This window comes from Peromyscus californicus, unplaced genomic scaffold (genome assembly GCF_007827085.1).
Source record: "Peromyscus californicus insignis strain IS unplaced genomic scaffold, ASM782708v3 Scaffold_12__1_contigs__length_115047231, whole genome shotgun sequence".
In the NCBI taxonomy this organism is placed as follows: domain Eukaryota; kingdom Metazoa; phylum Chordata; class Mammalia; order Rodentia; family Cricetidae; genus Peromyscus; species Peromyscus californicus.
This window is the reverse complement of record NW_026294413.1, coordinates 90836243-90848411: the sequence shown is the minus strand read 5'-3', so window position 1 is coordinate 90848411 and position 12169 is coordinate 90836243. Positions and strand designations below refer to the sequence as shown.

Genomic DNA, 12169 nt, shown 5'->3' with positions numbered 1-12169 from the left:
CTCTGCTGACTCCCCATGGGAGACCTTGATTTGGGGGATGTGGGGATGTGGGGTGGCTTGGGAGGGAGGGCTGGGGGGTAGGAAGAGGGAGGAGATGGGATCTGTGGGTGATATGTAGAGTGAGTAAAAAATTTCTTAATAAAGAAAAATGAAAAAAAAAGAAAGAAAGAAAGAACAAAATCTTTGGCTTTTATCAGATGGAGGAAAAAAAAAAAAAGAAAAAGAAAAAGGAAATCAGAGCTTGCTTACCCAACATGACTGCGTAAGGAGATGATCTGGCCACAGGCATGCTTCCAAAACCTTCCAAATTCTTCCAAAACCAGGTGTTTGGAAGAAACTACTTACACGTGGCTGTATGGTGTGCTTTGATCTTGCATGGGGGAGGTCTTTTGCCTCTCCCCTTGGCATATTATAAAAAGCCCTTTTGAATAAAGCTAGGGGCTGTTGGGTATTGTCCCAGGCCCTCCCAAAGCTATCCTGTGTCCCTGTCTTTCTTCTCCTCTTCTAGGTCTCTCTTTCTAGCTAATATTTTCTTATCCCTCTCTCCTCCACCTAAGAACCCTTCAAAAGCTCTCACACAAAAAAAGCACAAATGGTCAATAATATTTTTCAGGGTGTTTAACACCTCAGCCATGAGAAAAATGAGAATTGAAACTGCTTTTCTGATTGGCTGACTAGATTCTAATCTTTGAATTTTGCCTGCTTTTTTGAGGGAAATCATATATTAGATACTAATTTAAAAAAGACTATTATTACTTTACCACATTCGTAAGTTCACAAATTCAAGAGAATTTACTAATTTTTGCAAACTCTACAACAGACAGATAGATATTCAAGGGAGAAAAACTCTCAACAATGAAAATTCCTATTTATAAATTAAGTATGGTAGAACCCGCCCAGCACTTGGGAGGTGGAAGCCTAAGAACCAAGAATTCAAAGTCATCCTTAGCTACCTACATGAGACTCTGCCTCAAAAAAAAAAAGTACACTTATAGAAAATCAATATACAAGATATTACTGTGTAAGCACACCAAGTAAACCAAAGGGAAAAATGAATGGCCACAGTTGAGTACCTCCTAAGTGTTTTTACATGAAGAATTCTCATTCAGTCTTTCTAACAGTCCTAGGAAGTGAACTTTACTATTATCCTGCATTTAATTTTCTTTTGTTTGTTCATTTTATTTGGTTTAGCAGTCTGGGAATGGAACACTCTCAGCCCTAGACTCCTTTACAAGTGAAGAAAACTAAAGCATAGATACTTCCCAGGGTGGCACAACTGGAAAGCCTTACAGACACTGTCCCCAACAAGTGTACACCTGGGCCAGGTGCTCAACGGCCTCAGAGATTAGACAGCAATTCTTTGCCCTTCCCAAGTCGGCTAACTTCTGAGATGCATTCCCACAATACATTATTCTCTTTCAGGCCTTTCCGACCTCAATGTTTCCTGTTCCCTAAGGCTAGAATCCACTGCTCTTTTCATCCAGCCTGCAAAACCTTACTCACTTTAAACAGTGATTTAAAAACAGCATTCTCTGTGAAGCTTTCTTAATTCCTCCCACATTTTCTGCCCCCATTCCTGGAGGAAGCAATACATGACTTTCTCGGCTCCCTGGAAACAATGATTCACAGATACTTCTACTGGTAATTGGTATTCTAATTCTTTTTTATAAAACTATGTACTGGGCTCTGCCCTGGACTTGCAAGCATTAGACAACGAGATACTACTAGCTGGCCTGAAATGCATAATGATCCCAAACTAAGTTCAATAGTAATTTAAACTAATACTTTGTTCTTCTCAAAACAATAGTGTTTTACCCCCTCCATGTTCCTGCAATCATCACAAAATCCTTAGGTTATCAGAATTTTTATATACTTCCCAGGTTCAGATTAGGCTTTTTTTTTTTTTTCTGGTTTTTCGAGACAGGGTTTCTCTGTGTAGTTTTGGTGCCTGTCCTGGAACTCATTCTGTAGACCAGAGCTGGCCTTGAACTCACAGAGATCCGCCTGCCTCTGCCTCCCGTGTGCTGGGATTAAAGTGTGCACCACCACCACCCGGCCCAGATTAGGCTTTTAAACTATATCTTAACTACCATTTCTCAATTCCCACATTAAAACTCTAGCATTGCAACTTCTCAATAGTATCAGAATTGGTCTGAGTAGCAAATATTTCAAAATTAGAAACAGCTTCTCCATCTACTAAACTTATTAAAACAAAAGTCTAATAGTGATTAGGACATTCACACTAAGGGAACAGAAAGAAAATTCAAACTACACTACAATTCAACACTGGGAATTGTGGCTCAAGTCTGTAATCACAGCACTTGAGAGGGGAAACAAGACTGCAAGTTTGAGACCAGCCTGGACACTATGAGATATTGTAATCCACTACTGTGGAGGCAAAGACAGGAGGCTCCTTGGGGCTCACAGGCCACCCAGTCAAACCTAATTGGTGAGCTGCAGGCCAATGAGAGACCCTGTCTCAAGGGAGGTGGATGGTATCCTGAGGATGACAACCAAGGTTCTCCAACCTACACACACACACACACACACACACACACACACACCACATTTAAAAAAGAAAGCAATCAAGAAAGAAAAGATGTTTACTAATCTATACATCTAAGTGAACATATGCAATAAAAATTATACACCAAACTAATACCACTTCTAAGGTAGATGATGACAGATATGAAGCATGAGTTTCTTTTAATCTATATGCTTCCTATTGCTGAAACTTTTATGAGAGCATATTCCTATTATTTAAATAACTAAAAATACAGAAAGACTTGAACATCCATATTGAAGAGTCTTGTTCAACTGGATCAGGTAGAACAAGTAGTTAGTTACACATGCAAATAAAACGACAAGCATGAAAGTATTATGGAATCTAATGTACAAAGTTTCTTCGTGTTAAAATTAAAATCTACCACAAAGTATGTATTAGGACAAAGGATATAGTCAATACTAATCACCAAAACCTATTTGCAAGTGCCACTATAAAGCTTACTCTTATGTTCTAAAGTGTGTGTGTGTGTGTGTGTGTGTCTCCGAGGTGTGAATTCGCTGGAGATTATACCAAAGCCCTATGCTCTTCCTCTGAACTAGATGCTTAACATTGTCCAACTCCATGTAGCCCAGGATTGCCTTAACTTGCACTCTTCTTGTCTCAAGCCTCTGGAGTGCTGGGATTACAGGCACACACCACACCCTCTCTCTAAAGTATAAAAATGTTCTTGGTGAAAATGGGAGAAGGGACCATTGGGGATAGGGCACAGAGGAGACAGATATGAGCAAAGTACAATGATAGACATGTATGAAGAAGGTCATTATGAAATCCATTATTTTGTACGCTAAAAAAATTCTGTGTGAAAAATTAAAAATAAATTTTTTAAAAATTTTTACTAGGTGGGGTCAGTGGTACAGCACCTGCCTAGAATGGCCTTGGGGGAGCTAGGTTCCATCTCCACCATTGCATTAAAGTTTTTCCAAGACTGTTTCATTCATTTGTACATGTACCTAAACTCCAATCTAAGAAAAACATCAGGAGTAGTAGAGATAAGTTTAGAAAAACATCAGCTGACTCAGAGAAACGGTTACTGGAGTCCTTCAGTTGTTGAAAATCTGTAAGGGACAAGTTCTTGGTTATACGCCGCAGAACCAAAGCTTCAACTACCTTTTAAGATAGCAAAGACATAGTTAGGAGTGGCGGTCCACATCTTTAATCCCAGCACTCGGGAGGCAGGGGGATCTACATGAGTTTGAGGCCAGCCTGGGCTACAGAGTGGGTTCCAGGACAACCAAGGTTACACAGAGAAACCCTGTTTCGAAAAAACAAAGCAAAACAAAACAGTCAACGCTACATAGTGAGACCTTGTCTTGAAAATAAACAAAAACAAAATTAAATTTTAAAAAAAGGAGGAAGCAAAAGATAGTAAGACAATTTCATTACAACTGTTAACTGTTAAGTCCATAAGAAGACAGTTCAGAGTAAATGTTCAGTACTTTGGCTTTTTCTCCATGGGTAAAAAAAATCTAGATTCTACTTCAAACTCCCTTAGTTACTACTACTCGCACTAAGAGTCTCTAAACATAAAAACTCTTTTGGGTTTAAAGAAAGTCAGACTACAGCAGTTCTCCTTGTTTCCTAAACATGTATACAGACAAAATGAGTATTTAAAACACATACTCCCCCAAGAAAGTACTATGTTGTCTAAGGACGGATATAAATACACTAATTCAAAACTAATATCACCAAACAAAGTTTACATAAAAGCCCAAAATATTTAGCAAAATATTCTTGCATATCGCAAGTTCATATAAGTAATGATTTGTTCGGAGTACATGTTGGTAATTAAGTGCATAACTTCAAACTGAAAACTAACTTGAATGACCTCCTACCCTTCAACCCTCCAAGGGTGTATAGAAACAGACTGCTGCATTGTTCACATTTCACTCATTCAAACATTTATATAGTGCCTATTCTTTGTTCTCAAGAGCTCACATCTGGCAGGGCAATAGAGCATTTGCATTACACTTATTTTGTTGTCTATGTCCCATAATGAAGTTATAGTCAAAGTTCTATAGGAGTAGAGAGAAAGAAGCCATCCATTCTTCAGAGAGAGTCAGGGAAAGTTTCTCCCTGGAACTAAGCCTCAGGGATAAGAGGGAAAGGTCATTTTGGAAGACAAAAGAGCAGAAAAGGCACTTGTTTTAAAAAGGAACAGTGGAAAAAAAAAAAAAAAAAACAGTGAGCACTGTCATATCACTGGTAAATCAAGTTTGAGATGAAGAAGAGAAAGAAAGGATGGGGGATGAAAGACAGACTTTAATACTCAAAATTAGTAAGCAACAATCAAGATTTTTTTTTTTTTTTTTTTTTTGAGCAGGAGTGTGGAGTACTTGCCTGCCCACAACACAAGAGAAAAGCATGAATCCCAGAAAGTAAAGTTTTTAAAATAAATGCCACCCTTTTCCTCCCCGCATCCATACTTTTTTCCTTTGGAAATGCTAGGAATGGAACCCAGGGCCTTATGCATGTTAGACATGCATTCTACTATGGAGCTATACACCAGCCAGCTGTATTTTTCTTGATTCCAATATAAACTGCCATTAAGAACCAATCTCATGCCGGGCGGTGGTGGCTCACGCCTTTAGTCCCAGCACTCAAGAGGCAGAGGCAGGCGGATCTCTGTGAGTTCAAGGCCAGCCCGGTCTTCAGAGTGAGTTCCAGGACAGCCAGGGCTACACAGAGAAACCCCGTTCAAAAACTCAAAATACAAAAACACAAAAACAAAATAGAACCAATCTCATGTCAAATCAGGCAGTGCACACCAGTCTAAACACCAGAGAGATTAAGGCTAGATTGGGCTAGATAGCAAGTTCTGGATAGCCTGAGCTACATAACAAGACCTTGTCTCAAAGCCTCCAATTTCCAAAAAAGAACCAATCTCACAATCTCTCTACTTAAAACCTTAAATGATGGACATTCTATTCCCTACTTGCTAGAGAACAGGTTTTCAGCTAACATAAATACCATTTAAGAAAATGGAATAGGAGCCTAAAAAGGTAAAAAATAGATTTAAAGCCAGGTGTGGCAGAGCGCACCTTTATTCCCAGCATTCACTCGGCAGAGGTAGGTGGTTCTCTGTGAGTTCAAGACCAGCCTGGTTTCATGATAGTGAAAGTTATAGCTCACTATGTTTAGAGAGACCCTGTCTCAAAAGAAGAAAAGAATAAATTTAAGGAGTATAATCAAATAACTAGATGGAAGGGGATGATTAAGTATATAAACTATTCTTCTTTATGTGTTACTGTGTATCATGTGTGTGCAGTGACTACGGAAACCAGAAGACGGTGCTAGATCCCCTGGGTCTGGAGTTAAAGATAGTTGTGAGCCACCATGTGGATGCTGGAAATCAAACCTGGATCCTCTAAAAGAGAAACCAGTGCTCTTAATCACTGAGCCATCATCTCTCCTGGCCCTAAGCTGTATTTTTTAAAACTCAATATATTAGATTAAATATTTTATCAATTTTTTACTATTGTAAAATGCATCATGAAAGGAAATACACATGCGATTTGTAAATACAATCTAGCTTCCTATACATGTTTAATGTACCTTAAATATAACTTATCAGATAAACAACTTTCTCATATAAACTAGCATTTCTCAAAAAAAAAACTTTTTACTTCTATTAACAAAAAAAAAAACCTTAGAACTCGTTAAAACAAACATACAAACAAAATAAAAAGCAATGACTATATAATCTGCCATTCTCTCAAAGGCTGAGTCCAGGATCTTAGCAGTCATGTTTGGACACATCAAGGAAAGAAGCAACCTGGCTTTCTTCCGTTGCAATGTGTGGTGACATATTGTGTACCCTAATAAAATTTGCCTGAAGATCAGAGAACAGAACAAGCCACTAGATTAAACATTCAGGCCAGGCAGTGGTGGCACATACCTTTAACCTTAGCACTTCTTAGATCTCTGTGAATTCAAAGCCACCCTGGACTACATGAGATTGACTCAGTCTAGGGGAGAACCAGAATCAGGCAGTGCTGGCACACACCTTTAATCCCAATACTTGGGAATCACACATCTTTAATCCCAGCACTTGAGATCTCATGTCTTTGCTTGAGAAGCACATGCCTTTAATCCCAGGAAGTGATTGCTGGGCAGAGAAAGGTAATAAGGTGTGAGGAGACAGGAACCAAAGGGGTTTTCAAACTGAGGAGTCCTAGAGGTAAGGGGTGGCTTGTTCCTTTGTCTCTCTGATCTTCAGGCATAGTTTATTAAGGTACACAATATGTCACCACAGCAATGACTTCCTGCGATGTCACTGGAACACGTAATCTCATTCCTGCTTCTAGTCCTTTTGTTAAGCGATTCCTCCTACCCCAGACCCCTTTCCTTGAGATTCACTCTTATCTACAATTTCCTTTTTTTCTAAGCCCTTCAGTCTAGCTGAATTTGCATTTCATCCATGAACTGTTATCCATGAAACTTTCCCTAAAATCTTCAGTTGTTATAGAAATCCTACTAGACAAGTTAATCTAATACACCAGTCTGTTTGTTTGTTTTGCTTATGGCCATTTAATCATTTTCATTTCTACTGTCAACCTGGTGCTTGTACTTAATAAAATCATATTTAAAATGTCATGGTCTTAGGATGGCAGTGTTTATGAGGTTGGCCCTGTAGATATCAAATCAAGAATCAAAATGCCTGTGCTCAAATCATGGCTCTACCATTTACTAACAATATGAACTCAGGCATGTTAACCTAACCTCTTCTCCCTATGTCTCTATTTCCTCATATGCATGAGAAAAAAATAAACATCTACCAAAGTTGAGGATGAAATAAGTTAATTTAACATGTAAAGCAGTGGTTGGTTCTCAACCTTCCTAACACTGTGACCCTTTAATACAGTTCCTCATGCTATGGTGACCCCCAACCATAAAATTGTTTCATTGATACTTCATGACTGTAATTTTGCTACTATTATGAATTGTAAATATCTGATATATAGAATATCTGATGTGCAATCCCCAAAAGGATCATGACCCATAGGTTGAGAATCATTGATATAAAGCATTTACAAGAAAGAATGAGATACAATGTACAAGTTAAGCTGTAATTTCTTTGCTCCAGGCCCTTAACTGTACACAACATTATATCACTTTTATTAAATAGTGATTTTGACTGTTATGTGATCTCTATGCAAAATTCTCTTTGGCTTTATTTTTTTTTTTTAAATATACATGTCTTGTTATATAACCCTGGCAAACCCAGAACTCACTAACAAATAAGGCCATCCAAATATGTCCACTCATAATGCCTTCCGTATAACTACCATATGGATACATTTACTTGCTCAGTGGCATTTCAGTCAAGAGGTTTTATCTGCTATAAAACCTGAAGAGTTTATAGAGTCCACAAAGGAGTAAAAGATGATACATAAAAGGCAGGCAAGACAGCTGTTAACATCCCTAATATGAATTGTTAAGACTAGCAAACACCACACTTTGGCAAAACTATAGCTCATTCTTCATGAATTTAACATTAAAACTATGTATCCCTGGTAACACCCACACTCAAGCCCATCCATGACTTCATCTTTCTTTTGCTTGACAAACTCCAAGTTTACTTCAAAAGCAAACCCCCAAATTTCCATTTGCCTACATTTTTCCAGTTTTCTAAAATGCGCATCTATGAGCTGAATAATCAAAAGTTTCAAATAACCCAGAATGGTGGCTCACACTTGTAATCCTAACACTGAGGAGGCTGAAGGAAGAGCACTGCCTCGAGCAGTCTTGGATAGAGTGAGAAAAGACCACGTCTCAAAATTTCAAAACACATGCTTCAAGTGTTTACTACTTCACCCAGCTTTTACTAGGCCTCCCATAATGGCAAATGCAGAACAGGTCACCAACAAAGTCAACCAAAGGACATATTACTCCAGTTTCCTACCTCCAAGGCAAAATGCCTACTGGGACAGAGTTACCAACTTCACAACCTTCTACGTTTAAAATTATTTCTATATATTGAACAATTTCTGGACTTGGGATGTAGCTCAATTGGTAGAGCACTTTCTTAGCTTGTACAAAGTCCTGGGTTCAATCTTCAACACTCATAAACTGGATGTAGTGGCAAAAGCCTGAATTCCCAGCACTCTGGGTATGTATTGAGTTTGGCATGAGCTCGGCATAAAAATGAAAAGAAACTTCTTATTACCTTGGGACTCCACAGCACAGCAGTGATTCACAAAGCACTGTTTTGGGGTCACTCTTCCCCCCCAAACATTCTCACTACTAAATACTGAGGCTTTAATAAAAGCAAAGCACGGGGGTACTAAGTGATTTGCATAATGATCTCAATCCCTAAAACAGTAAGGGAGCAGTGGACATGGCTCAGTGGTACAACAGGTGTTTAGTGCACACAGGTCCAACATTTCTTTCCCATTACCAAAATAAAAACTAAGCAGGCGATATTATCCACAGATAAGAAAACTAAGGCTTAGAGGTACTTAAAAACAAACTTTCCTGAAATGATATCCGTAAGAGTAGATTCTTGCATTTTTACGTATCAGAATTTTCAAGAATATATATTAGGTCGGGGGGGGGGGGGGGGGGGGGGGGGGGGGGGGTCAAGAATTCTCCTGCTATATTTACAGGAGAGCTCTTGAAACTACAAATTTCATACACAAAGCAATAAATAGTACTTGGCCAAACTGGTTTGATTTTCTTTCTATCTCCCAGGGTCTGGCAAAGAATACATGCTCAATATAAACCTGTCTGTCTAAGCCAATACTTTAAAATTAACCTAAAATAATTTGATCACAAAGGAAGATCTAACAGCTTGTTTAAACTAAATTAGGTGGTATAAAGATGAATAATGACACAAAGCCCTAGGTGCTACTTTAGCCAATAGCACAAAAAGGAAAAAAAAGTGAAAATGGGAGAAATAAACCAAGTCTACCCTTCAGAGAATTCTCTCCACCCTCTCTCCATCTTGATTTTCTGAGACAGGGTGTCACTCTAGACCCCAGCTAGTGATCTTAAACTCATTAAGTAACCACCGGGCAGGCACTATTTTTCAAACAAGAACTGCAGTTGCAAAGCACGTACTATAAGCAAATCGGTTGTGTGATTATGCTAGACCTGTTTCTCAAGAACATAAAAAGGTAAAAATATACCCGGGCAGCGGTGGTGCACGCCTTTAATCCCAGCATTCTGGAGGCAGAGGCAGAGGCAGACGGATCTCTGTGAGGTCGAGGCCAGCCTGGTCTACAGAGTTCCAGGACAGGCACCAAAGCTACACAGAGAAACCCTGTCTTGAAAAACAAAAAAAAAAGGTAAAAATATAAAATTTGGCTGTATGAACACTAGTAGTCAACTGTTGGAATCCAATAAAGAACTCTACACTCATTTGCAAAGAATTACAGATCATCCATCAACGCACCCAAATGTTAGCTTCCAGGGGGTTAAAAAGTCAGTTTTATGGGTTAAAGAGCATCTCGTGTGACTCAGAAAAAGTTAACACACTTTTCATTTCTCTTCCTACACACAGAACAGGTTATAGGCATTATTATGCAAGCATGCAGCACTTGGGGATCTTTTCTTTCTTTAAAAAAAAAAAATCAAGTTTATTTTGTAATTCCTTAATTCAGTAGTTCACAAGTTTCACTTTCTTCCTCTAGAGGCTCAAGTTTCTTTCATTTCAAAACACCACTTTTGAAGATAAATTCTCCTCTAAAAAAAAAAAAAAAGACTTAATCATGTCACTCAGAAAGAGGGGGCAAAAAGTCAGGAGACAAAACTGGAGACAGCCCTATTAGTCTTATGTAACTTAAAGTCAGAATTAATTCAGTAGCTCAACCAAAACCTTGGGTTTAGGCCCAAAGATGAGCTCTTCAAAATATTCTCCATACAATTTTTTTAAAAACTTGAAAGACCTTATTTTTTTTTCAATAGAAGCAACTATCAAGGTACAGTGCCAAGATAAACAAGCTAAATTGGATTAAAAATTAAAAGCAAGGCTAGGCTAGTGACCTTTAATCCCAGCACTTGAGAGGCAGAGGCAGGCAAATCTCTTAAGTTTGAGGCCAGCCTGGTCTACAGAACGAGTTCCAGGCCAGCTGGTCCCTGACTTTAAAAAAAAAAGAAAGAAAGAAAAAAGCCCAGGAATTCTTATTATAAGTAATATTATAATTGATAATATTGGATATAACTTAAGAAAAATAAGCGAATTTATTAATACTAATTTTTGCATATCATCGTGTAACTACACATTATCTACCAAAGAAATTAAAACGTAAAGCAATAAATTTCTGTTCACACAACTTGTAAACAACTCTGAAAATGTAATTATTCCAACCTAATTAAATTGCCTTTAATTTTTACAAATTATTTCATCATGTGCAAATAAATATCAAACCTTACAAAAACATTAAGTTTGCGCAGCAATTATCCTAGCAGGCAGGCCCGGAATCGAATTCAACTACAAGCTGTGTGTTAACTAACTACATTTCACCAGAGACACTGGAGCCTCGATGTAACCGATGTAACCGTGGCCACAGATTCCGGCATTGCTTTGGGAACTGCTGTTTGCTTAATCAAGCAAGCAATGAACTGCAGATTCACCTTTCTAAGAGGACCGAAGGCAAGAGGTCAAGTTTCACTATCTACTTTTCCTAAACGAATTAGGGTTTGGGATTTCACTGGGAATGACCAAGTTATCAAGAAGTCATCGCCCTACCGAGACATTTAATAACAATACCCTCTCTGTTTTTCATTCAACCACTTCGATTAAATTTCCACTAGAATTCAGACGCACAAAAAAGCTGATTCCATGGCCTCGAAGAAAAGCGTCCTGTGGGAACAAACCCTGAGACGCTGCACACCTTATACCTCTCAGAGAGGGCAAGGAGAATGAGAAGGAAAGGTTGTAAAACACTGTAGGGACATTACCTTGCTCGTCTTGTGGTCAAACCAGACGAGGGCATGGTTCCTTGACAGCACTTTGCAATCAAAGGTGGCATTATTCTGCGCTGGTCGACAGCGTGCCACCGAGCGGCCAATCTTGATGGGCTCGTCCAGGTAGACATGACGCTCCTGAAACGGGTGCGAGTTCGGGCGGCAAGTGAAGATGGCCAAGGCTGACGGCATGGAGGACAGGCTGGGGAGGGGCTGTCTCTACCAGGGACAATGAGGAGCTCCTCCAGCTTCGGAATGCTCTTCCCAAGCCTATACCCCTATCCCCCCAAAATTTTTAAATTAAAACACACTGCGCATTGTCTAAGCATAACCAGTGAACATCAACAACTCTTCAACTGGGCAGGAAGACAAGCCAGCGCAAGCCCCATCACCTCCTTTAAAACACAGAGGCTCCTTGACCAAAAAAAGTCCCCAACCAGCAGCTTTCAGTCCATCTTCCCTAGGAAGAAAAGGCTCAAACATTGGGCAGCTTCGGCCAAGTAAACTCCTGGAAGACAGTTTGGGGACGGGAGGTATCCAGGCTGATGAGTCACACACCGATTCTTGTGTTTTGTTTGAGATCCCGGCCGCTTCTCCCCTTCGGTAGCGGAAACGTTGCGGCACTGCAGCATGAAGAGGGTTGGCCGGGTGCAGCCGGGAAGGTCCTCCGGGGCCCAAGGGAAGAGGAGCCGAGGA

At 39.4% G+C, this 12169-nt stretch overlaps 1 protein-coding gene across 28 annotated transcripts in view; it reads right to left on the bottom strand.

Annotated features, from left to right (window-relative positions):
• Window positions 1-11665, bottom strand: part of Slmap (sarcolemma associated protein) — a 128371-nt gene extending 116706 nt beyond the window's left edge. For all 28 annotated transcript variants that reach the window (XM_052733832.1, XM_052733831.1, XM_052733849.1 and 25 more), the window contains exon 1: window positions 11468-11665. In XM_052733832.1, coding sequence (XP_052589792.1) covers window positions 11468-11665 — 198 coding nt within the window. The remainder of the gene's footprint in view (window positions 1-11467) is intronic.
• Between the last annotated feature and the right edge of the window lie 504 nt (window positions 11666-12169).